This window comes from Peromyscus eremicus, chromosome 1 (assembly GCF_949786415.1).
Source record: "Peromyscus eremicus chromosome 1, PerEre_H2_v1, whole genome shotgun sequence".
Lineage (NCBI taxonomy): Eukaryota > Metazoa > Chordata > Mammalia > Rodentia > Cricetidae > Peromyscus > Peromyscus eremicus.
In genome coordinates this window covers 156,261,821-156,289,336 of record NC_081416.1, presented here as the reverse complement: position 1 = coordinate 156,289,336, position 27,516 = coordinate 156,261,821, and the positions used below count along the sequence as shown (strand labels likewise).

At 41.0% G+C, this 27,516-nt stretch overlaps 1 protein-coding gene across 4 annotated transcripts in view; it reads right to left on the bottom strand.

Annotated features, from left to right (window-relative positions):
- Lsm14a (LSM14A mRNA processing body assembly factor) overlaps positions 1-27,516 on the bottom strand; it is a 45,664-nt gene that overhangs the window by 8,833 nt on the left and 9,315 nt on the right. For 2 of the 4 annotated variants that reach the window (XM_059275036.1, XM_059275040.1), the window contains exons 2-6: positions 19,823-19,986; positions 16,134-16,263; positions 8,697-8,819; positions 3,354-3,530; positions 3,018-3,083 (exon numbers count right to left, since the gene is read on the bottom strand). In XM_059275036.1, coding sequence (XP_059131019.1) covers positions 3,018-3,083; positions 3,354-3,530; positions 8,697-8,819; positions 16,134-16,263; positions 19,823-19,986 — 660 coding nt within the window. The remainder of the gene's footprint in view (positions 1-3,017; positions 3,084-3,353; positions 3,531-8,696; positions 8,820-16,133; positions 16,264-19,822; positions 19,987-27,516) is intronic. The other 2 variants (XM_059275045.1, XM_059275050.1) reach the window with 1 other exon arrangement.

Here is a 27,516-nt window from a genome sequence, read left to right as displayed (position 1 = left end):
GTAAACTGAGTTTGAGAAAATCAACCATAAAAGTCCATTGCAGCAGATCCAGACCATTAGGTCTAGAGAAGCAGGTCTTTTAACACATTCAATTTTATTATTAAAAGCAACTCATTTACATGCCACGAAACAGGGCATGATTCACCTTAAAGTTCTGCATAAAGAACACCTATTTGGGCTGGAGAGATGGCTCAGTGGTTAAGAGCACCGACTGCTCTTCCAGAGGTCCTGAGTTCAATTCCCAGCAACCACATGGTGGCTCACAACCACCTGTAATGAGATCTGGTGCCCTCTTCTGGCCTGCAGGGACACATGCAGGCAGAATATTGTATATATAATAAATTAATAAATCTAAAAAAAAAAAAACACCAAAAAAATCCAACCCACCTATTTGTATAAAATCCAAGGAGAAACTGCAAGAACATTCACTGTTCTGTTAGTGACCCTTAGTGGTGGATAAGGGTAGTGAAACCTTTTAGTTATCTTTTGTTTGTTTTTGTGATACTAGCGACTGGACCTAAGACCTCTTGGATGCCAGGCAAGCATTCTACCATTGAGGCTATCTCGAACACAGGTAGTGAGTTTAGGGACACTCTTAAGACAAATTTCCTTATTACTTCACATAATATTATTTAAAAGATTTATTGTTTTTGTTTATGTGCATCCACATGTAGGTGCCTGCAGTCAGAAAGGGGTGTATGAGATGGCCAGCTGTGGTGCTAGGAACCAAGCCCTTCTCTGCCAGAGCAGCAAGTGCTCTTGACTGTGGATGCACTTCTCCGGCTCCTTACAGAACTTCGAATGATTAAACATACGGCAATTATTCTAAGAGAGTCACCTGTTTAGACTACTCCACAACACACACAACATAGCAAACCACACAGAAACAATAAGCAACCACTCAAGGGGTGAAGGAGGAGGATCTCTTCAGCCCAAGAGGTCCAGGCCAGCCCAGGCCACACAGAGTACGTCAAAACAAGCAAAGGAGAAATGAGCGCTCATACACTTAAAAACAGCACACTGACATGTCTAACAATGAATACTAACAAAGATTCCTTTCTAATCATCATCTAAATAAAGGAGATTACATGTTACCATTATGTTCTAACTTGGAACAGTTTTAGATTTTGTTTTCCATTAATAAATTGGAAATTAACAAAACATGCTTTTTAAAATATTAAATATTGCCAAAGAAAATATAAAACCTTATTCAATCAATAATTATGAAAGAAAATGGAAAGTTCTTATACAAGCACTTCATTTAAAAAAGCAAAAAGACACTAGAGAGAAAGCTCAGGTTTAGATCCCTTACTGCTTTTAAGAGATGACCCAGGTTTGGTTCCCAGCACCTACATTAGGTGGCTCACAACTATATGTAACTCCAGTTCCAAGGGATCCAATAGGCATGTGGCGCACATATATGCATATAGGTAAAATATTCATACACATAAAATAAACAAACAAAGCAAAAATCTTTGAGCTGAATCTGGTGGCACATGCCTATAATGCCAGCACTTGGGAGGCAGAATCAGGAGTTGGAGGCCATCCCTGATTTTTCAGTAATTTCCAGGCTAGCTTGGGCTGCATGAGACTATCTTAAAAAAGCAAAACAAAACAAACCCCCAAACTCTGGATTTAAACACTTTTCTTTTTTTCTCACTTTAATCAGATTTAGCAGGAAGCATCTTTATCTGAAGAGCTAGCCATCTTGCTGGTGCATTAAATACTTAAAAAAAAAAGAGAGTGAGAGACTTTTTTGGGGGCTGGAAACTGCTGAGAGGTTAAGAGTGCTGGCTGCTCTTGCAGAGGACCTGAGATTTCCCCCACCCACATGGCGGCCCACTGTGGGCACCAAGCACACATTGGTAACCATACATACATACATGCAGGCAAACACTCAATACACATTAAAAAATATTAAAAGAGCTGAGGAGGGATCCCTGAGGGTAAAGCTCTCCTGCTATACAACTGTGAGGGCTGCAGTCCAGATGCCCAGCAACCACATACATGCTAGGAGGGCATGGTAGCCCGCACCTACGATTCCAGCTCTCAGAAGGCAGAGACGGGGTCCTTGGAGCAAGCTTGCTAACTACACTAGCCTAATTAGCAAGCTCAAGTTTCAGGTGAGCAAACCTTCCTCAATTATAGGATGAAGAGTGATTGAGGAGACCATCTGCCATAAGCATGAGGACCCAAGTCCTGAAGACAGGTGGATTCCTGGAGCTCACTGACCAGCCAGCCCCAGCAAGTTAATGAACTCCAGGTTCAGTGAGACTCTTACCTCAAAAATAACGTGGAGAGTGATCAACAACGACACCCAATATTGCCCTCTGGCCTCCACCCCCGTGTGTACATATATGCATTATGTACCTGCCTGCATATACACCCACAAGAACATGGACATAAACCCCCCAAGCCCGAACACAACTGTGTACCATCAAGTCTTTTCCAGAAAAATAGTACTTCAGAAAAATTAAATAAAAAAAGTGCATTATGGCGTTGAGTCCTTTTTCCAGCTTCCTCCCCCACAGTAATATCTGAACTACTGTATACTAGCAAAACTAGGAAACAGATATTGGCAGAGTGTAATTAACCAAACTACATCTTCCTCAACATCACTAATTACTGACATTCATCTTCAGGTATGTCTTTTTGAGAGGTCAGCAACAGTCTGCCACATGCACAGACTCACAATGACTCACTCCCCTGAGGTCAGCCCTCTGTAGTTAACAATTCCCACTTTTTTTCTTTTTATAGCAACTACGCCATCTCCAAGATGCTTTCCCCCATTGAGAGCCACAGTACAAGGCCTTCAGATTCAGGTAGCTGCTGGGGGTGGTGGCACATACTTTTAATCCCTGCACTTGAGAGGCAGAGTTTCAAGCCAGCCAGGGTTATGCAGTAAGGACCTGTCATAACCAACCGACCTACCAACTAATCAACCAATCAGCCAGCCAACCAACCACAAAAACCCTCAAATCAAATGAACCCAAACCAGCCAGATCCAGGTAACTTACCTACTTGTCTCTTGCTATCATTTCTGAGCTGTTCATTTTCTGGCCTTGGGACTTTGTGTACTTCAGCTACAAAGAGACATGCAAAGTGACAAATCAATTGAGAATATATAACCAAAAATTTCCACGAAGTTAGAATGGAGATGACAACGCCTGCAACACCCCCTAAAACCTCCCCCCACCACCACCACTTTCAATCAAATTTGAAAGTCCGAACACTATTAAAATAAAGTTCAGCTTAAACCTGCTAGGGTCATTCATATAAAGTAACCCTCTTGGTGAAATGAGGAGATGGAGAGTGATCAGTCAGTGCAGGAACAGTAAACAGCTCAGCTCTACCTCGCCTGTGCTCTTGGTTGTCTATTGCTTTCTGGCTGGTAGATGGCAAAGGCCTGGTTGGTACAGGGCTCCTTCTCCCAACAGGTGCTGGAGCAGGTAAGTGGGCCGAGGCGGTCTGTACTGCTTGTTCCATGGTTGGACTTTTTCTCAAAGGGTCTAACTGAGGGCTTGATCGACCTAAAATGTAACCAAAAGATAATAAACTACCCTAACCTGGGATTTTAAAATCATCTAGACCTTGTAAAAATAAGTCTAGAATTTTATTCTGCTAACTCGAATCCTCAGCATAAAACTGAATTTTATTAGACCAGTGTTTAAATCTACTTATCTTTAGTGGGCCAATTATTCAGCTAATGAAAACAAAACAAAACCAAAAGAAACAAAAAAAAAACCCCAAAATCTCAAAAACAAAAAAACCCAAAACAAAACAAAAAAAAAACTGCACTACAGTAACAACACCACTGCTATGACTTTATCCATCTGTCTTTCTTCCTTCTTCTTCCTTTTTTTCCCCCGAGACAGGGTCTCTCTATGTAGCCTTGGCTGTCCTGGAACTCATGCTGTAGAGCAGGTTGGCCTCAGGAGATCCCCCTACCACTGCCTTCCAAGTGCTGGGATACAAAGACTACACTGTAGGCAAATGGAAGCTTTCCCTAATCACAGGAGTGACATATTCAGTTTCTTTCTTTCTTTCTTTTTTGGGGGTGGGAAAGGAGACAATATCATATAGTTCTGGCTGGCCTTAAACTCCTGATCCTCCTGCCCCTATCACCAAGGTGCTAGGATCCAGGTATGCATGTCCAAGCAAACTAAAGCATGGAGTTCTGTTACAAGAATGTAAAGAACAATAAAGCATGATAGTTCTTGGAAGCCTTACGTATTTGGGCAATTAAATGTCAGAATTAAAAAGGCAGCAAAAACAAACTCTTCTGAGAATTCCAGAATAGTCACTCATTCCTACTCATATAAAAGCTCTCCTGTCATGTCTCTGCTTATCATGGGACTGACTTATTAAATAATCATGCTTTTTGTTCCTTTAATGTTTGCTCTAAATTTCTAAAGAAGCTCTTAGATTCCATGATATTGTACCAAAATAGAGAATTTTACTTAAAAATTATCTTCATTTTATATATAAGAAAAAAATCCCCAGATCTAAATCTGTCCAGGCTCAAGGAACTGGGGAAGAGGGTGGATGCTGACTGCTCTCTGGTTGCTGAGTACTCAGAATCCCAGGGACAATTATCAGTACTATCCCCCAAGTATGTAATTAATTACAATGTCTACGGTATTTCCAGATTTATGGCAAAGTTACTTTAGTCAAAAATTTAATTACCAGTAAAACAGCGGAAACATAAGGTACTATTAATATAAACACTTAAGTTTTTGTCATTTATGGTTATAATATTTTGGCTCACTTCATACTTACAAAGGAGCATTGTTTAAAATAGGGAATGGCTAAGCTGCTCAGGCTGGCACTCAACACCTAGACTCAAGTGATCCTCCTGCCTCAGCTTCCAATGTAGTTGCCTATGCAGCAGAGATCACAGGCATATGCCATTATGCAGTTTTCAAAGTTAGGTTTTCCTTTTCTCTTCCCTTTAGATCATGCCCTTGCTAAGTAGACAAAGCTGGCCTTGAACCTGGAACACTCCTGCCTCACTGCCTTCCATGTGCTGGGATTACAGGTGTATACCATCACAAGCAGTTGAAGCGGTAAGATTTGAGAACTGCCCATTGCTGCAGTTCATTGTATAGTACCCTACCAAACGACCTTTCCTATTCAGAAAACCACTTTTCTCCCTGCTCTTCTGAGAAGAAAGCCTGTGACTCGGAAGCAGTAGAGAGGTGAACCCAATGGGGCACACAGAGTGAGTCACCGGCTCACTGGCTGCACATTAAATTCCTTTTTACTAACAACTTACAAATAAGGAAATGTGGTGTATATGATTAGGAATAAATCCAGAAATGACTTCAGGAAAAATCAAAACCACCTCCCTGAGCTACCATCACATTCTTATCACAGAGTTAAAAGAGAATCTCATTTAATTGTGTAAAATTCAGAAATTTATTTATTTAATTTTTTTGAGACAGCGCTTCACTTTGTAGCCCTGGCTGGCCTGGAACTAAAAAGGATCCACAAGCCTCTGTCTCCAATGTGCTAGGATTAAAGGTGTGTACCACTATGACCAGCTTTATTATTTTTCAAAAAGATTTATTTTTATTCCGTGTATGTGTTCGTGCCTGTGCACCTGAATGTGCGTGCCTGAGAAGGCCAGAGAAGGCCAGAGAGGGCATCAGACGCCCTGGAGCAGGGTGTCCAGTGGGGCTGAGTTATCTGATACACACACCCATACACATACTCTGCAAGAGCAGCACAAGCTCTTGTGGAGCCACCTGTCAAGCGTCTGCAATCCAAACATTTTAATTGGTAAAATTTAAATGGATTGTTAGGCTTTCTATGCCATAGATTTATATAAATATCCACGTCAAAATCTAATAAAAATACTTGTTTTCAAGTCTGTAGTACGAGGCAAGGAATCCAATCCTGCTCTTCTTACACCATCAGGCACCAATGTCAGCCTTTTTCTACGACAATTTTATCTAGAAATCTTCATCTCACCCCTTTCCCCATACTGGCTGTACAGAGGCTCAACCCCAGATCATCGCACACAGCTAGGGAATGTTCTAGCACTAAACTATACCATTAGCCATTACATCTTGCATTTATAGCGGAGCTGTTTCCAACACTGTACACTGTTTTATTCACCTCTAAATTTATTTTTATAGTTTTATTATACTAAGTAGCTAAGCTTGCTACTCTTATTTTTTTAGTATGTTTTGCTGTACATCCAGAGGGGTGTGTGTGTGTGTGTGTGTGTGTGTGTGTGTGTGTGTGTGTGTTTGGTTTTCGAGACAGGGTTTCTCTGTATAGCTTTGGTGCCTGTCCTGGATCTTGCTCTGTAGACCAGGCTAGCCTCAAACTCACAGAGATCTGCCTGGCTCTGCCTCCTGAGTGCTGGGATTAAAGGCGTGCGCCACCACCACCACCGGGCTCTCCAGGTGTATTTTAACATTTATTTTTTACAATTTATTTGCTTTCTTTTTTTTAAATGTATATGGAGTTTTGCCTGCATGTGTGTACCATGCACGTGCAGTGTCCACGGAAGCCAGAAGAGGAAGTTGGATCCCTGAGATTGGAGTTACACATGATTATGAGCCTCCACATGGGTGTTGAGAATCAAACCTGGGTCCTCTGAAAACAGCAGCAAGTGCTCTTAAACCCTGAGCCATCTTTCTAATAGCTATTTATTCTTTCTTTCTTTTTATAGTTTATTTAACTTTATTTTATGTGCATTGGTGTCGGATTCCTTGGGGCTGAAGTTACAGACAGTTGTGAGCTGGAAGAGCAATCAGTGCTCTTAACCCTTGAGCTATCTCTCCAGCCCCTTTGTTTTTTTTTTTTAAAGACAGAGTTCCACGACGTAGCCCTGGCTACCTGGAACTCACAGGGATCTGCCTGCTTCTGCCTCCAAACTACTAAGATTAAAGTTATGAGCCACCATACTCAGCAAAATTTCACAAGCAAAAGGAAATTAAGGGTTATATTTTATTAGAAAGATCTCTAACAAAATATAGCAAACAACAAAGTCATAAATATACATTTATATTAGCTTAGAAAAGTCTGAAACAAAATAACAAAATATAAATATTGTCATTTGTGGGTAGCAAGATTATGTTGTTTTTTTGGGGGGGGAGGGGTTTCGAGACAGGGTTTCTCTGTGTAGTTTTGGTGCCTGTCCTGGATCTCGCTCTGTAGGCGGTCTCGAACTCACAGAGATACGCCTGGCTTTGCCTCCCGAGTGCTGGGATCAAAGGCGTGCGCCACCACCGCCTGGCCTATGGTTTTGTTTTACTCCTTATGCTTCTATTCACAAGTCATTTACAGAAAATCTTTAAAGTATTTAAAACTTAAAACGCAACCGATATATTTACATTTTTATTTTTAATTATGTTTGTGTGTGTATGTGTGTTGAAAAGCTTAAATCCTCCGGCAGTAACACTGCTGCCACTGATGTAATAAGTCAGATCAGGCCGAATTAGTAAATCCAGGTTCAATCTGAGCAGAGCATCCCTGGGTGGTCCCAGGGGAAGAGAAGAAGCCATGAGAGTGAACCATGAGGGGAAAAATCTTCGGGAGGACCTTAAATACCCTGTGCGGGTAGAGCTGCTGTGTGGGGGCTTTCTCAGCGACAGGGTTTGGAGAAGGCAGCTCCAGGAGATACCCCCAACATGTGTGAGTTATCTTTCAGTGCCCATGGAAGCTAGAGGTTATCAGCTTAGATCCCGCTGGAGTCATGGACAGTTCTGACCTGTCCCCATGTGGGTGCTGGGAACCCAACTCAGGTCCTCAGCAAGACAACTGGAGCCATCTCTCCAGCTCCACACTTACTAAGTCAGCCAGCATGGACAACACTGCTACAATTACTTTAAGGCCCAACAGCAAACACACAGGATCACGCTTATTAGCTCTGGTTGATTCTGATCTTCACTGGCTCTGCCCTGCACTCTTCCACTGTCATGAAGAGACCTGCACTGCACTCCTGGACGGAAAGCAATGGCCCATCACACTGACTGCAGCAGTGGACACAGCAGACACAGGACTCCGTGACTCAGATTATGAGACTATCTGGCAGAAGAACAGAATTTTTCAAAATGACAACAGGATCCCTTAAGCTTATTAAAATGTTAATCTCCAGGCTCCAGGGTTTCTAATCTTCCAGATCTCAATTATGCCCTGCATTTTCAGAAGCACTACAAGATGGTTCTTTTGTGATGATCCAGAGACAGAAGGGCCCACATGTGTGAGGTGTTGGCAAGACTCAACAGCATGCATATCAACAGTTTCTTTGGATGGGTTTTCAAATTTACCTAGCATAGTTCAACTTTCAGTGATGAGTCTAGGACAAATCTGATAAACTTTGTAAACAAATGTTAAACACAGAATGCTCATCATTTCAATTCCAATGTGTAGAAAGTTTAAAAAGTAAAAATAAGTAGAAGCCATTCAGCAAAACATTTATTGCAATAGAATAACTAGGGAAAAAAAAATCCCTGAACTAGGGAAGTATGCTGGCACATACCTCTAATCCCAGCACTCAGAAGGCCAAGGAAAGAATATTCTGAATTAGAGGCTAGCCTAAGATAAGGAGTGGAATCCCTGTCTCAAAAACAAAATTTATAGAGCCAAAACCAATGATACATGCTGTTTATAAATCTTCAGAACAAAGCAAAAACTGCTAGAGAAGTTTAGAATGCAAGTACTCGACAGGCAGAACAGCTTACCTTGGGCTAGCTGTGGTTTCACAGGTCTTGTATCCTGTGTGAAGGCAGAACCAACTGTGCTGCTCTGGGATAAGGTACTGCTATTTGATGCTTCTGTTCCAAACGATGTCAAGGAGCTCCCAGCTTGAAAAGATTAAAAGGAAAACAAACAAAAAAAAACCCAGCATTTTACTGACTGTCTGGGTACCCAACCCATACTTCTAAAAATTACTGCCGGGCGGTGGTGGCGCACGCCTTTAATCCCAGCACTCGGGAGGCATAGGCAGGCGGATCTCTGTGAGTTCAAGGCCAGCCTGGTCTACAAAGTGAGTTCCAGGAAAGACACAAAGCTACACAGAGAAACCCGTCTCAAAAAACCAACCAACCAAACAAACAAAAAAACCCAAAAACAATCCCTCTCATTTGTATACCTCTATGATGGTAGTCAGAATAAGCTCTTACTTAATACAAATATAGTCACACATTTATAGCATTTGGGACCTTCTAATGCTTCCCAATGTCAACCAACTACTACCTCAGTTTATAAAGCCCTCATTACCTGCCCCACTTCTCACATCACTTTGTATATTTGAACCTGTGTAATCTGTAAATCGCTGCATCTGCTCATTTCCAGGGTGCACTCCAGTTCTTTTAAATATTTCTACACTTTAGTCATGGTGTTTAAGACACTTTGCAGCTCCCCAGACTCCTGATTTGATGAATTCTACTCTTCAAATCCCCTTAAAATGGGCCACCAGAATGCAGCAGCACCTCACACATGGAGTACTATCACCCACCAAGGCACATTCCAGTTAGGCTTCCGCTCTGGGCAGCTCTGGAAGAGATGAAACACCCCCCCCCCCCCCCCCAAATAAGCTACTCTGAGGGTGTGCGTTCCTATCACCGTGCCTGTCGCCTGCTGGAGCGCCGATTCAATGGTAGCAAGCTCTGGACCTTCTACTCTGTCACTGTACCCCTTGCTTCTCGACTTCTTCCTGCTACTGGTTCATGTCTGCAGCCCTCAAACACTCTATCATCACTGTCACTATTGTTAGTGACAAAGTCTTTTTATGTAGGCCAGGCTAGTTCCAAATTCAAAGTCTTCCTGCCTCAGCTTTCTAGGTACCGGGGTGTCTTAGCTAGGGTTTCTACTGTTGAGATGAAACACTACGACCAAAGAGCAAGTTGGGGAGGAAAGGGTTTATTAGGCTCACACTTCAGTAATGCTGTTCTTCACTGAAGGAAGTCAGGGCAGAAACTCAAAACAGGGCAGGATCCCAAAGGCAGGAGCTGATGCAGAGGCCATGGAAGGGAGCTGCTTACTGGCTTGCTTCCCACGGCTTGCTCAGCCCACCTTCTTATAGAACCCAGGACCAGCAGCCCAGGGATGGTACTACCCACCATGGGCTGGGCCCTCCACTGATCACTAAATGAGAAAATGCCTTATGGCTGGATCTCATGGAGGCATTTCCTCAGCTGAGGCTCCTTCCTCGGATGACTCTACAGCTTGTGTCAAGTTGACACACAAAACCACTCAGTACATGGGGTAATAGGCATGAGACTCAACTGCCTCCCAAATCACTTTTTATCCAAGGCTTAAGAAGGGTCAATCAAGGTTTGCATTATTTATGGAGAGATTCAGCTACTACGACATTATATGTTAAAATGGTGGTTTTCTTTCCACTGAGCTGTACTAGGAGCTTCATGGGAAAAGTAAAAATCAGTATTTGGGTATATCTACTTCTAGTCTCTATTTTTCATTTATCCATATTTGTCTATCTTTATGCCAGTAATTCAAAGCTCTAATTATTCTATCTTTGAAACAGTCTTGAAATTGGGCCATATAAACCTCAAACTTCTACTTTAAAAAGACTGATGGGATTTTGACTTGAATCTGTGAATCAATTCAGGAGAGTGTGTCATCTATAATGTTCTGACTCTCAATCCATAAGCATGGATTAGCTGTTTATGTAGTGCTTTAGTCTCTCAGCAGTTCTATAGTTGGTTCTCTCTGTAGAGCAGGGTTACCTCAACTTCAGCATTCATTACATTCTGGGTCAGACAATGCTTGCTACTAGGAGTTGTCCCGAGAATGGACCCCAACATTCTGCCCGAGGCCAACCCAGGGCCCACCGGCCGATCCTGTGGAAACCCAACAACTTGGAGGTGTTGGTGAGATTACCCTACTAAACAACCTGCTCAGCTGAGATCCAATCGGGAGAGGTTTCAGAAGGAGTTGTCCAGTACCCCAGACTCTACCCACTACATACCAATACAGTCCTAGTTTTAAAAACCAAAACTGACTCAGCCATTCACTGCCAAATGTCCCTTGGAGAATGTGGGCAATTTAGTTTCTCTCCAGTGAAAAAACCGCCACAGAAGTTTTAAGGTATCTTTCATTTCTGGGTATGTCGTGTAATTATTTTTTAATTATTTATTTTTATACACGTGCATTGGTGTTTTGCCTGCACATGTGTATCTGTGTAAGGATGTTGGAACCTCTAGAACTGGAGTTACAGACAGTTGTGAGCTGCCATGTGGGTGCTGGGAATTGAACCCAGGTCCTCTGGAAGAGCAGCTAGTGCTCTTAACTGCTGAGCCATCTTTCCAGCCCCAGGTATAAGGTGTTATTGGTACTATTACTGTAAGTAGTGTTGCGTTACTATTTCAATACTCTGTTCAGATAAGGTGCCACCAAATGTGTTCTGCAAGCGGTCTTTGTGATTTTATCTTTGATCTGTTACTAATCAACCACTTTGCACCATTTCAAATTATTTATGTAGTTTCTCAAAATATCTTTATTAATTCCACATTCTTTTTTTGTGGCTTAAGAAGATATCATATATGCGTCCAATTCTTTTGGATATTAATGTAACTTGTCTGTGGCCCCTGATTAGGACTGCCAAAGAATCAATTTCTACTTGCCGAGAATCAACATTCTGCAACTGTTATGTCTCTAAAAGCTAACACACATTTAGGAGTGTGTGTGTGTGTGTGTGTGTGTGTGTTTGTTTACTTATTTATTTACTGGAGACAGAGTCTCAACTGTGTAGCTCAGGCTGTGCTGGAACTTACTATGTAGACCAGGCTATCTGCCTGTCTTTGCCTTTCAGGTGCTGGGATTAAAGGTGTTGTATGCCACCAGCCTTGCCACATTTGGGATTGTTATAGCATTCTAATTAACTGACCACTGTATCATTATGAAAAGTCTGACAGCAGATATGCCATTTATGTGCTTTGTTATCAGTGTGTACAACTGTTCTTTTTTATTGTCTTGGTGCCTTTTTTCTATTCTTAGTAATTAAAAATGAATCTATACAGGCAACTGGAGAGATGGCTCAGCAGTTAAGAGTACATATTACTCTTGTACAGGACCTGAATTGAGTTCCCAGCAACCATATCAAGTGGTTCACAACTGCCTGTAATTATAGTTCTAGGGAATTCAGTGTACTTTTCTGGACACCCCCACCCCTTTCAAATAGAATAAATCTTTAAAATACTATTTCTATTTAACTCCGGAGACCCAAGAGAACCATCAAACAGTTGGTTGACTAACCAACTAAGAGGCAAGCATTTGTCTATTTGGTCAATATTCTGCCATTCTGCAGGTAAGAGTACTGAACATCAGCATACCATGACACACCAGCAAACCTGTCTTAAATTATTCCTGTTGAACTCATCACCTGGTGTAAACAATGGGAGGAGGGGATCTAATTATGTCTGTTTTCTTTATTTTAACCTTTGCTGTACAATTAATTAAATTAATTAAAATAAGCAGTCAGGGACTGGGGAATGTAGCTTAATTATACAGTGCTTGTCCTAAAAGTATGAGGCCTGGTAAAGGCAGAATTGCTGGTTAATTTATATTACTCACATTTCTACAACTCCCTTTTTCTGCTCTAGCAATACACTCCCATTGTCCACTCTTTAATACCAACATGGACATACTGTTTTGATGTTTTACTTATTCTGAGATAACTTTTTCTGAGGATCTACAAATTAAGGTCAATAATTTTCATTTCTATATAAACAATCTTGCAAAGATGATTTCAGCATCAGCTTACAAAGCAGTGCTTATAGTATATTATGTTTTCAGTGTATCTATTTCCTCATGTTTTGGCAAAAGTTCGTTGAGTTTCTGCCAAATTGATAGCAAAAAAAGGGTATCTCAGTGTGATTTATTTATTTTTGGAGGCAGGGTTTCAGTCTCATTTATCCCAAGCTAGCCTCAAACCTTCCACATCTAGATCTTCTGCCTCCAGGTTAGATAGCTCAGCAGTGAAGAGTACTTACTGCTCATACAGAGGTACTAGGTTCCTAGCACTCACAGTCCCATGTGAGGCTTGTCATGATGCCATGGACTCCTGCATACATGTGGCACACATAAATGCACCCAAATAGATGCGCGCACACACACACACACACACACACAATTTAAAAATCAACCAATCAATATTTAGACCCTCTGCCTCCAACTCAGTGCTGGGAACACAAGTATGGCCCTCATATCCAGTTCACTGTGGTGTTAGCATCAAACCCAGGGCCTCCTACATGCTATGCAAGCACTCTATTAACTGAGCTGCATCCTGAGACTCTTGCTTTGTATCATTTTTTATTGTAAGCAAGAACAAAGCACCTTTTCACATGTTTATGGGACATTTGTATTTATGTTTTGGAAACAAGGTTCCTCTGTGCAGCTCTGGCTGTCCTGGAACTGACCTTGAACTCAGAAATCTGCCTGCGGGATTAAAGGTGGGTGCCACCATACCTGGCTTGCATTTGTTTGTTTTTTTAATATGTATGTGTCTGTATGTGTATGAGGCACTTGTACACGTGTACACAACTATGTGTCAAGGCCAGAGGTCAACATCGGGTGTCTTCCTTAGTTGCTCCTCATCTCTGTTGAAGCAGGGTCTCTCACTCAACCTGGAGTTCACCATTCATCCAGACTGGTTGGCCAGCGAGCTCATCTTTGCCCCTGTCCTCTCTACCCATCTCAACAGCTGTGTTTGGCTTTTATATAAGTAATGGGGATCTGAATTTGGGTCTTTATGGGCTAAGCCAACTTTCCAGCCCTAGACATTTGTGTTTCTTATAATGAGTTCTAAACTCTTACTTGATTGTGTTGAGCTGTTCATCTTCTCCACTATTTCTAGCAGCTCTCATTTAAGAAATTAAATAATGTAATACAGTGGAGTCAATGGCAAATAAAACTATTATGAAAGAATAGTAATACTATAGACAGCACCAAATTGAAGACGGGCTGACTACAATGACTCTATTTTATAGTAATAGGAAAGCATGTTTATTCAGTAGAAATTATTCTTTAAATTGTTTCCTAGGCTAGCAATATGAAATAAGATAGTCGTCTATGATCCTGGACAGCAGCAAGCTATAGCTCTTGGTCAGCCATGTGATCAGGAGCAAACAGCCCCCATTCTACCATGTGCTGTGCAGCCAGGCCAACTTTTTTTTTTTTTTAAAGATACTTCGGGTTTTCACACCCCACCATGTCTGCAAATACCGTCTATATTCATACATGAGATTCTGTACTTCATGAAAAGTGGGTTTAATGCTAGATTAAATTTTTTTAACTGTGGACTAATGTGATTCCCCATTTCCATACCATTCTCTATGTCCTCTATTCTCCCCACTTCCCTAAAGGAAAAGGGATTGTAAAAAGGCAAGCGTTGGTGGTATACATAAGTGCCTGCATTATAGTGAACCAGTGGTACAGCCTTCCCTTGGTGCCTGGATAAGTCTGCATGCCCATCTTCCCATTTATTCCTAACAATGAGGGATCCTATGCCTCATTCTGAACCATCTTGGTTCAGCCTCACATTATTTTGTGATTGGCTGACTTAAAGCAGCACAGTTGATGAGCACATATTTGACTTCAAGTCCTGGAGGAACCTTTTTACAATTTTCATTTTAAAGGAAGTTTTGTCTTGTTTAATTCTTTACCAGAACAGACAGGCTGTGTCTTTGACCTCTCCTGTGCCTGTGCAGGGCCTGGTGCAGGAGCTTAGGCCAAAGCCATAGCCTCCTGCAACTCTAACACACATTACGGTTAGTGATATCTGAATATCATCCATGCTTATTTAGTTGGAGACCTAGGGTTTGACCAGAGACATGCTGTCACTTTCTGTTTACGTTACTTTTATTGTTGCTGTGACTAATAACCTGGCCAGAGCAGTTTAATAAAGGAAGGGTTTGAGGTTGAGGAGATAGTGCCACGGTTAAGAGCAACTGTTTTTCCAGAGTACCTGGGTTCGATTCCCAACTTAAAACCATTTCTTCCCCCCCCCCCCCCCCCCCGAGACAGGGTTTCTCTGTGTAGCTTTGCGCCTTTCCTGGAACTCACTTGGTAGCCCAGGCTGGCCTCGAACTCACAGAGATCTGCCTGGCTCTGCCTCCCGAGTGCTGGGATTAAAGGCGTGCGCCACCACCGCCCGGCTCTCTCTCTCTCTCTTTTTTTTTTTTTTAAAGATTTATTTATTATGTATACAGAAGAGGGTGCCAGATCTCATTACAAATGGTTGTGAGCCAACATGTGCATGCTGGGAATTGAACTCAGGACCTCTGGAAGAGCAGTCAGTGCTCTTAACCTCTGAGCCATCTCAGCAGCCCTCAAAACCATTTCTAACTCCAGTTCCAGGGGGAATCTGATGCCCTCTTCTGGCCTCCTTGGGTCCTGCACCTTTGTGGTGCACAGACTTACATATAAAATAAAAATAAATCTTGACAAAAAAAAAAAAAAAAAAAAAAAAGAAGAAGAAGAAGAAACTTCAGGTTTTCACACCCCACATGTCTGCAAATACTGTCTATATTTATACATGAGATTCTGTACTTCATGAAAAATGGGTTTAATGATAGATTAAATTTTTTTAACTGTGGACTAATGTGTTACTTGAAGCTAATATGTTTGGTGGGTTAAATGCTTGCTTCTTTATTTATTAAATGTATATGTACCTAAGAGTGTGTGCACACGTGTGTGCAAGAACTCTAGGCCAGAAGAGAGCACTGAATCTCCTGACCTGGAGCTACAGAATGGTTGTGAGCCACTATGCAGGGTGCTGGGTGTGGAACCAGGATCTTGTGCAAGAACAGTTAAGTATTCTTAATTGCTGAGGCATCTTTCCAGCTCCTTAAACACATTTTGAGCGTTTACTATGACCAATGTCAAAGAGTGTAAGGTTTTTTTTTTTTTTTGAGACAGGGTTGCATGTATTCTAGGCTAGCCTCACACTTGCTATGTTTCTGAGAATGACCTTGAACTTCTGATCCTCCTGCCTCCCTTTCCTAAGTACTACGATTATAAAATGCACTACCACGCCCAATTTACAACATAAGTACTTATAATCATAAAACAAAGATTAAACAATGTTTTGGCAAGTTTTTTTTATACCTTTATATTTAAGAAATTGAGACCAAAAAAAAAAAAAAGTCACCACATACCAACACCAACGGTGCCAAACTGCTGCCCAACCAATGTGCTTGGACTGAACTGACTGTATGCTGGCATCCTGCCAAAAGGTCCATAGGAACCCACCGACTGGAATGAAGAAGATGACGAACCTAGTGAGGACTGAAAGAAAACCATAGGTTATTTAAGTTCTAAGCAACATGCATATAATGGAGACTCAGATTTTTCTACACTTTTTAAAAACATGCTAAGTTTAACTGTAAGACAAAAAAGGCAATCACAATGACTTACAGGATATACTTCATATTACAACAATCAACAACCTCATTTCCACATCTGTCTATTTGTGAACCGCCATGTGGCTGCTGGGAATGAACTCGGGACCTCTGCAAGGGCAGTCAGTGCTCTTAATTGCTGAGCTATCTCTCTGCCCAATGTCTACATACCAGTCACATTTAATGCTATTTAGAAACACTTTATGATAAATTCCTCTTCTGAGTTTAGTTTTATAACAGATTTAGGAAATATATGAACAGCGACTTCAGTTCACTATTAACTATACAGTGAATAACAGTTATAAAGTAACTGCTTATAGAAAAATTACTTGCTGGGTGTGGTGGAGCATACCTTTAATCCCTGCACTCAGGAGGCAGAGATAGGTGGATCTCTGCGAGTTTGAGGTGAGCCTGATCTACACAGTGAATTCCAGGACAGCCAGAGCTATGAGAGACCTGGGTCCCTCACCCCTCAGGGGGAAAAAAAAAGGAGAGAAAAAAATCACTTTCAGTAAATGGGTTTTTAGTCTGATATTGACATAAAAAGAACTCTCATTTATAATTTTTCTTTCTTTATTTTTACATCCATTTGTTTAGTGTGTATTATTCATGCATTCATGTATAGGTCAGAGGACAACTTGTCGAGGACCTTCTCTCCTCCACTCTGTGGGTTCTGAGGATTGGACTCAGGTCATCAGGCTTGGTTCCAAGTGTCTTTAGCAAGTGGGCCATCTCTCCAGATCCATCTTATTTTCAATCACCTGAGGCCCACCGCTGAATTCACAGAAAGGGATGCAGAAACAAATACCTTACATCAAGTTGTTTATGTTTTAATATTACTAGATTAAGTCAAGTAACTTTTTATAATAAACTGCAATATGATGGTTTATCTAGTCAACCTGATTAGCAGATCAGTAAATCATACTTTGGGTGTATCTGTGACCGCTTTCTCCAGAGTGAATGACTAAGGGAAGAGAACTGTCCTGAATGTGGGGTGCTGCCCATAGGCTTCAAATCCAGATGGAACAAAAGAGAATGAAGGAGAGAGGCCCTGTTTCACTGACATGCTTTCCCTGCTTCTTGGCCACTCTGAGGTGAACAGCCTTCGCCATATATTCCTGTTGCCATGACAATGTCTTTTCCCTCAGACCCCAAACAACAGATCTAACAAAGTGGACTAAGGGTTCTGAAATTGTAAGTCAAGATAAAATCTTTCCTCCTTTTAAGGTATCTTTCTGGGTAATACATTTATCTTAACTTACTAAATGAAAATAAATATGTACTGTAATATATATATATATATATAGTTAACTAATCTTATAAAACATTCTACAATACAAATATGAATTGCATTGAAGACTACAGGGCTATAAGCTGGTTTATGGCAAAACCTTAAAATTTCTTTAAAAACATTTATTGTGTGTAGGAGGGAAGGGGCTGGCCTGGCATGCATATAGAGGACCAGGGGATAACTTGTGGGAGTCAGTTCTCTTCTTCTTGTTGGTCAGGAGGGCAGAACTCAGGTCAGCCGGCTCGGTACTACCAACCTTTTCTTACTAAGCTATCTTGCTAGTTTAGACCTTACCTTTTGTTCTCTGCTAATATCGGTACATGCTGGGTATTCAAAACACATGGTTGCATGAGTGAATAAAAACAAGCAAAGTGAAGACTTATGGTTAGAAGAAGTCATACCATTCTGCCTTGTTTGCCTGTGTTTTTCTGTTTCTGTTTTGCTGATTACTCAAAGTAGCTGGTAACTGAATGATATACGCAGAAGACACTAAATCAGGTACAGCAGTGCTGGTGTGGGGAGCCACCTCTATTACAGCATTGTCTCTTCTTTCTCAACCTAAACAACACGTGTTTTCTTAGGGTTACTTCAGACTTTGTTGCCCCAAAATAAAAATTAAAAAAGGGAGACAAAAATGTAATTTTTTCTGCAAGGATGAAAGTTCCAGTTTCTTAATCAAAAAGCTTCTTTTATATTCAGAAAAAAAATAGTATCAAGGTACTTTCCTTAACAGTTATTAATAACTGTCTGTTTCATATTTTCTCCCCGCCTTGTCTTTTCTTTGCAGCCCCGGCACTAGAGATCAGAAGCAGGACTTTGTAATATGCTAGGCAAGCACTCTACTGAGTTATGTTCTTTGCCTCATTTCACTTAGATGGGTTTGGTAGATATTTTCCTTTAACAGAAGAAAAAAATCTTAGGAAAGACAGGTTTTTTCCCCCAAAAGATCTATTTATTATGTATACAGCATTCTGCCTACATGTGTTACATACCAGAAGAGGGCATCAGATCTCACTATAGATGGTTGTGAGCCACCATGTGCATGCTGGGAATTGAACTCAGGACCTCTGGAAGAGCAGCCAGTGCTCTTAACTTCTGAGCCATCTCTCCAGCACAGGAAAGATATATATTTTAAGAGTAATTTCTGGAAAACTAAAATTTTCCCATATGTGACTTGTTGAAAAGCCAACAAATACATTCGCAATGACAGACTTATGACAGGAAAAAAGATCACAAATGCAATGAGCTCAAGAGAAAAACCATTCGAAGACTACAATCTTCCTCCCCTGCCCCCTCTCCCACTTTTGTTTGCTTATTTTTTGTTTTTAGTAAGATCTGTAGCCTAGTCTGGCCTCAAGCTCACGTGTAGTAGAGAAAACCCTCCATCTCCTGATGTGCTCACCACGGTCATGGCCACCTCTGAAGTGCTGGGACTGCAGGTGTAGCCAATATTGCCCAGCGGGTGCGTCCAGCTTTAATAAAATATGCAAAGATTCAATTCTAAGAATATTTAAAAGCTAACGTTTAACTTGAGACCTTAAAAGAATTTATGTTAAAATCCTTCTGTGCTGTGGTATCTCATTATATACCATTGCATACTGTATAATACATACTATGATTTAGCACCCCCCATTTAAACTAGTTATTTTATCCCAGAGTAGCCATTATCACCCTGGTTTGTAATATGAACCATTATCCGAATAGTGTAGAGGCATGGGTCCAAGATTCTGGAGTCTTATTACCTGGATCCATTCAAACTGCAGTTCCTTTTCAAGTTCTTCACTTAAAAAAGCAAAAAAATTATGGGTATCAAGCTGAAAGAGCACCACGAAGACCAACTTAAGTGCAGTGTTTGTGCTCTCTGTATTAAAAAAGTCTTAATGCAGTTAACTTTCGATGTCAGCCACCATAACAATGTAGTAATGTTGAAACTAGAAACTACTGTAAAATTTAATTTCTTTAAATTCTTTAGCTATTATAAGTTTCAACTTATGATCCCCAAAGAAACCTATAGAAGAACATTATCCAAGTAATTTTATATATCCAAGTAACTTCTAACTAGTTAGTAAGCTACATGAAAGTTCAACGGGAAAGGAAAAAGCCAAGGGTAACCCGGTGTAACTGTACCACTCAAAGGCAATTTACTGTAAGTTACCTGAACAATAGCTGGGTCCTGAGGCAAAGAACACTGTGGCTTTGGTGGCTCACAAACAGTGAGGTCTTTGATATCACTTCCCCGGAATATAATATACTCAAAGACTTCATCTCGAGGTGGTATTGGACGGTCTGTTGGCCTGTCTTCTGTACCGAAGGATCGAACTGGTAAGAAAATAGATGACATGAGATGAATGTTTGCTACTCACCATATTAAGGCAGGGCCTAAGGATTCTGTTACAAACACCAAGCATCGTTCTCAAATTCATTCATAAGAAAGCACTTATTAATATATAGTCAAACATTTTTAGAAGAGGGAAATAGAACACATTTTGCTAAAAGCAGAACATATTCCATTAAAAGCCCAGTGTTAGGAGGCTGTGTTCTCACAATTTTACTCCTATCTTTGGTGGCTGTTTGTGATAAGGTGTGAAAATGTCTTTTTTCCCATTGCTTTTTTATTTTTAGTGTTTTCATTCAGCAAATAAAGATCTGACAACTTACATCATAGTTCTTGGTTGGAAAGGGATGGCAACAATATTTTTGCAGTCCACAAAATCCAAAGTTTTGAGGCAAAGAGAAGCCAATGAAGGTAACATTTCTTTGGTGAACAGTAAGTCTTCCAGACGCTAAGTTTCCGCGGGCAAGGTTAAAATGCCCATCACCTAAAATAGCTGCTATATACTAACTCTCAGTATTTAACCCCAAAGATGGAATTAATCAAAGTTAACTTGTGGATCACATACAATGTAAGCTGGCTATAAATGAACTCCATTGAATTATGTTCTGAGAACATTTTAAGCCACTCGAGTCTCTTACACTAGTTTCAAGATTACTGTTTTAGGAAACTACTGAAAATATCAGGATCCATGTGATGTTCCAAATAAGTAAGTGCCAAAGATCACAAACTGCTCATGGCAAGAATGAATGAGTGGAGGGCAGAGATTGACTGGCAGTTAATTTTTCATAAACCTGATCCACAGCTAGATTGAAAACCAATGCTATCTCAGTTTAATAATGTCCTATTTTCTTATTCTAAAAATTCCTCCTAATACTTAAGAGAAGTTTTAGGAATGACTATGGCCTATGGCATCATCATTAGGTTTGCAGAACATCCTCCCTAAAATGTAAAGAAGCTAAAAAAACCAAACCAAACCAAAAAACTACCAACAAAATAAGCCCCTAAAACAAGCACCAGCTCACGCCTGTAATCCCACACATGGGAGGCTGAGGCAGAAGGACTGTACACAAGTTCCAGGTTGGCCAGCACTACAGAGTGAGACCCTGTCTCAAAAGACTAAAAAACCAAACCACACTGAACACCTAAACAACCAAGCACAGCAGTATACTCCATATTCCTATAATCTATGATCAGGGGCGGTGAGTGAGATCTGGTCTAAAAAGGACAATCATTTGGATACAGACTTAGTCTAAACTGAAAGAACAGGGGCAGAACAAGTAACATCCTTTGCCCACTCTTCCTCCAGAGAAAATCTCACTAGCAAACCCAAATGGGTAGATGGAGGCCAGGACACAGGTATGCTAAGAGAAACTGATATAGAGGCTTTAGCTGAGCAGCACTCGCCCGACTTTCTTTTCATGGCCAAATGAAATGTTAGCAGGCAGGAACTTCCCACACAAAATAAATAAATAAACAAAGGTAAAAAGGTTCATACTTTGACCTCTTGATAAAAAGATTTGCTTTATTTTAAATGATGTGTACTTGTGTGTGTTTATGTATAAGTATGTGCCTATGAGCACAAATGCCCATCGAGGAGAGCAGAGGGCATCAGATGCCAAACTTGGGTCCTCTGTAGAAGCAGTACTTGCTCTTAACCACTGGGCTATCTCTCCAGTCCCCACTTCAACCTTTTCTATGCAGAAGGATGAAGAACAGAAAACAGAACTAAGAAAATTACATATAAACATAAATCTTTTTTTTTTTTTTGGGTTTTTCGAGACAGGGTTTCTCTGTGTAGCTTTGCGCCTTTCCTGGGACTCACTTGGTAGCCCAGGCTGGCCTCGAACTCACAGAAATCCGCCTGCCTCTGCCTCCCGAGTGCTGGGATTAAAGGCGTGCGCCACCACCGCCCGGCCTAAACATAAATCTTAATCCATCTTCATCATCACCACAAATGAATACTATCCCAGGCCTCAAAGTGCCCATTGGCTCATTCTGAAGTACAGTGGGTAAGTCAAGGCCCTTCTACAAAATCAGAACTTCCCAAGGCCTAGAAACCACTCAATCTGTGTCCAGGTGAGTCCAGTGAATTACAAAAACAACCAAACAAACCAAAACGACAACAACAACCCCCCAACCCTTTTCCTTGTTTATTGAAGGCAACAACACATACTAAAGGTATGTGAGGAGAAAAAAAGAGAATGTAGCAGGATAGATAACTGAGCTGACTCTGTCAAAGATAAAAATTTCTAGAGAAACAACACAGAAATGTAAAAACCCAAAATATTTTTGAGGTTTTAACATGATGATATAATAACAATATAATACCCCTTTGGTCTGTTTATTAAAAAGTAAATGCTAAGGATCTGCCAGTTAAGAGAGATCCGGGCACATTTCTACAGAGTACAGGATGGCCAAAGGAAACTGGTATAAACACATCTGAGAAAGTAAAATATCCCCATACTGTCTTCAGGCTGGGTGTGATAGTTATCCCAGCACTCAGGAGGCTGTGACAAGAGGACTGTAAATTTGAGGCCAGTGGGGGTTACATAGCAAGACCATGCCTCAAAAAGCACCCCCCATTGCCACTGTACTGTCTTCTAAATAAATACTTATCAAAATTTGAATCATATATTTTCCAACCAGGCAAATTTTTTTTCTGAAAAAAGTACCTTTCATGTGATCAACAAATAACTAATATGTTACGTACAAAGACACTGATGTCTGGTAGTGAAACAGAAAAATAAAGCTTGATAAGCATAAAACTAGGTTTAAGGCTACATTTCCTCTTCCTCAACCTCTCAAAACAGTGCAACTGACCTCACTAGCACATCTTCCCTTTGAGACAATCAGGCTTTGCACAATGCTGTCAGTGTGGACTTCCTAAGTTAGACCCTGATAAGTCACATTATTGATGAATACTTTTCATGGCTCCTAGAGCACTCCAGGAAAACGTTAACCTGCCATTCAAATGATAAATGAAGCAGACGTGGCCATGGAAGCCAAGAGAAATGGGTAAGCCAGAACTTGAGCCTTATCCAGCTGTGGTCTCCCCTTATATGAGGACAAATCAGAATTAACAGAGCTTGGAAATATATCAGAAGGAAACCCAGGAAAGCCGTGGGTTTACAATAATTTAACAGAGAGAACTGACTACCAGGGATTTGAGCCTTTCCTTCCCCAATATGGAAATAAACCAGGAACTATAACGTGCTAATTTAGCTACTCTACACAAAGACTGTACTGCACATGGTTATTCCTCTCATAAAGAATGACAAAAATGAGGACTAAAGGAAATCAAATGAAGATCAAAGAGCTGCTTTACTGTGCAACATCTGAATTGAGATTCCAAGATGATTCCGGTGAACTCCCTGGGGCAGAGATGCACGAATGTTATGAGATGAAAGAAGGGATAAACAAAGCAGTGAGTAAAAAGAGTAAAAATTACAGTAAGAATTTGTTTCGCAGAGTGACATGATTTGGGGAAGTGACTAGATCCTGAGGGCTCTAACCTAAACAATGGATGAATCCCTCCATGGAGTCACAATGTGACAGCACTATTGGGAAATCTGAAAAGCAGCAAGCAGGACCTAAGTCCCTAAGAACATGCCCTGTGAAGACCTATCTTGTCCACTGCCTCTTCTCTCTGTTCACAGGTTCCTGGTGCTGGGGCATTTGTACCATCAGGGCCCCAAACTAAGGGGCAAGCTGATCATAGACTGAGACCTCTAAATCTAAACACAAAGGTTTGACTAACATGCAACATTTAAGGAGAAGGGGCAAGTTACTTATCTATTTATTTACATCCTGGCCACAGCCTCATCCCCAACTCCTCCCCTTCCACCCCTCCATCTTCTCCTTCAACCATCCAGGAAAGGGCAGGTCTCCCATGAGTACCAACAAAACATGGCATATCAAGTTGCAGTAAGACCAAGCACCTTCCTATGTATTAAGGCTGGGCAAGGCAACATTGTGTGAGAAGTAGGTCCCAAAAGCCAGTAAGGAGTCGGAGACAGCCCTGTTTCCACAGTTAGGAGTTCCATAAGAAAATTGTCGGTCTAGTCTCTGAGCCCCTATGAGCCCAGGTCAGTTGATTGTATGAGCTTTCTCATGGTGTCCTTGACCCTTCTGGCTCCCACACTCCTGAGAAGGGGCAAATTTTAGGTGCTGTTTTATTGCACTCATTGTTTACTCAAAGGCAGGAAGGCTAACTCTTCTTAGAAAGCTTCAATACGCTGTCTCCAAATAAGCTTCAAATAAGAATTTACTTACAAAGCCATGCTCATACCTTTTTTTTTTTTTTTTTTTTTTTTTGTTTTTTTCGAGACAGGGTTTCTCTGTGTAGCTTTGCGCCTTTCCTGGAACTCACTTGGTAGTCCAGGCTGGCCTCGAACTCTGGCTCTGCCTCCCGAGTGCTGGGATTAAAGGCGTGCGCCACCACCGCCCGGCTCATGCTCATACCTTTAATCCCAACACTCAGTAGAGACAGACAGATTTCTCTGAGTTCAAGAACAGACTGGATTATGCCAGCCAGCCAGAACTACATAGAGGAGAAATATTTCAAACTAAGTATCTATAAAGCAGATCCACAATAAAAATCAACAACCAAATAAGAGACATTTTCCTGGGCTAAAGAAAGGCTAGCTTTCTGAGATTAATATGGATACGCAGTACAAGATAGATTCTTGAAAGAAAGGCCCACAAGAGCTCAAATAGAAAGTTGGCCAGAAAGCCTACCAATAATATGGAATTTTTTTTTTTTTTTGAGACTGTGTCTGCCACTGGCTAGACTTCAGCTTGTGGTGACCATCCAGCCTTTGCTTCTCCAGTGATGGAGTGACAGGTTGGACTACCATGCCCAGCTAATAAGATGTGCTCTATATAGAAACGAAAACCAGAATGGGACCAAACTTCTTATGTGAAAAAGTAGCCAGAAAAACTACAGGATAATGTTTAAAAAGTATACTGGGTGGGGTGGGAGGGAACGACGGTCCTAGAGAGATGCCTTGGTGGTATGATGCTTTCCTAACTTGTGAGGCCCTAAATCCTGTTCCCAGCACTGGGAAGGAGGTAGGACAAGGAGACAAGACAGCTAGTAAGGCAAGTTACCACACAAGCAGAATAGTTAAGACAGAGGCAGACACACCTCAGTCTACAAAAAAAATCTCTCCCCCCTTAAAAAAGAAAAATTTTCAGCTAAATAAATTCATGTTGACTCATGAGATAAATGTCTCCTACAAATTAATATTGCTAATAAAACCGTTTTAAGGGATTCTAAGTACATAATTATGGAACATGAGGAAAACTTGTAACTATAATTTCAAACTATAAAACCTGAAAAAGGCCGGGCGGTGGTGGCGCACGCCTTTAATCCCAGCACTCGGGAGGCAGAGCCAGGCGGATCTCTGTGAGTTCGAGGCCAGCCTGGGCTACCAAGTGAGTTCCAGGAAAGGCGCAAAGCTACACAGAGAAACCCTGTCTCGAAAAACAAAAAACAAAAACAAAAACAACAACAACAACAAAAAACCTGAAAAAGGAGGCAAGAAAGAAAAACAAACACACTTAATATGTATGTTTTATCATATTTTATAATATGTTAATATTTTATCTTAGGCATAGAGAAGACGGTTTTACTCATCGGTGTCTTAGAAAACTACTAACACCTATGAAGTCTTCCTGAATGTTGTAAATATGACAAGATCCATTTATATGTAACTTCAGGGGACCAAGGATTCTGTGAAATCTACTCATGAACTCTATGTTAAGAATCTACTAGATTAGGCTAGAGAGACAGCTCACTGGTTAAGAGCACTTGTTGCTCTTGCAGAGGACCTGGGTTCCTAGCACATGGTTGACTCAGACCCTCTGTAACTCCAGTTCCAGAGGATCCAACACCTTCTTCTAACTTTGGCACCAGGCACACATGTGATGCATATAGATACATGCAGGTAAAATTGACAATAAGCTGGGGATTCCAGTATAACTGTTTGAAATGTAGCTTTCTAAAATACAGTTCTGAATCAGGAACCCAATCAGTATAATTTACATATTAAAAGCAAAGGGAATTGGGACTGTAGCTCAGTGGTGGAGTTCAAGGACCTGGGCTTGATTTTGGGCTCTGTAAGGAAATACAAGACTAAAAACAAAGGAAACTTTAGGATGATGGAATTGTTGCAAAACCAGATTCCAGTTCTGTTTCCTATTTTACTAAGATGAGAGGAGTCCCAGCTGTACATTCCTGCCACCATGGAGACCTCTGCTATCTCACCTTTCCCTGAATTGTAAGCCAATAAATAAACCCTTCTAACGAAAGAGGTGATGGCTGTGTGACTCTTACTGCCTCACATACTTAAAACAGGTGAATATTACAGCATGTAAACTATATACAATGAAGCTGCTAAAAAGAGAAAAATTACAGTTCCTGAATTGTACTTAATACAATTTAAGGTAGTTGGGTGTGGTGGTAAATACTTATAACCCCCAGCATCCAGGAAGAAGCAAGCTGATCGAGGCAGGTTCAATGACATCGTGATCTTCAAGTTCCCAGCTAGGGTTATATAATGAAACCTTTACCTCAAAAAACCCAAAACAAAAAAAAACCACAAGACAAAAACAACACACTTGGGCGGTGGTGGCGCACGTCTTTAATCCCAGCACTCGGAAGGCAGAGCCAGGCGGATCTCTGTGAGTTCGAGGCCAGCCTGGGCTACCAAGTGAGTTCCAGGAAAGGCGCAAAGCTACACAGAGAAACCCTGTCTCGAAAAACAAACAAACAAAAACAACACGCTAATTCCTGCTATCAAAATGCAGCTTACTAGGAGAGGAACACACTAAGCACAGTTGTCTCAGCATCCAGTGTGTCTATCTTCATTACAGTCCATCTGCTCTCAAGTGTGCCTAGTTTCTCTGCAACCAGTTTTACTATTATTTTACCATCTCCAGTGAACAAGAAAGTAACCAGTTATATAAAGGAAGAAAAGACTTGCTGGTCTGAGCACTGTCTCAATAAACTCTGGGTTAACCCTCTAGTTTTTAAGCTCTGTCTACATCCTCAACTACTTCATAGTATTCTAGTTTCCTTGTACCCACCTATGCCAATTCTGAGCCTTTCAGGGGCTCAGGGTGTTACAGATCAGGTTACTTCTTGGCTTTATCCACCACCGACTTAGCTTACAGGTACAACTCTACTAAGAATTTGTCCTTTAAACTCATTTGCTTGCTGTTTGGCCTCCAAAATTTTGTTAATATTATCTCTTTTCCAAATGTACTTCGTCTTTTGTTCACCTTGTGCATTTTTGATAGGAATTATCAACAGGAAGAAAAAGTTTAAAAAAAAAAAAAAGGTCTAATTTGCTATCCTTCCCCAGCAGTCAATATTTAACCTAGACTTTTTTTTTTTTTTTTTTTTTGAGACAGGGTCCATGTAGTCCTAGAACTCGCTCTGTAGACGAGGCTGGCCTTGAACTCACAGAGATTCACCTGCCTCTACCTCCCGAGTGCTGGGATTAAAGGTG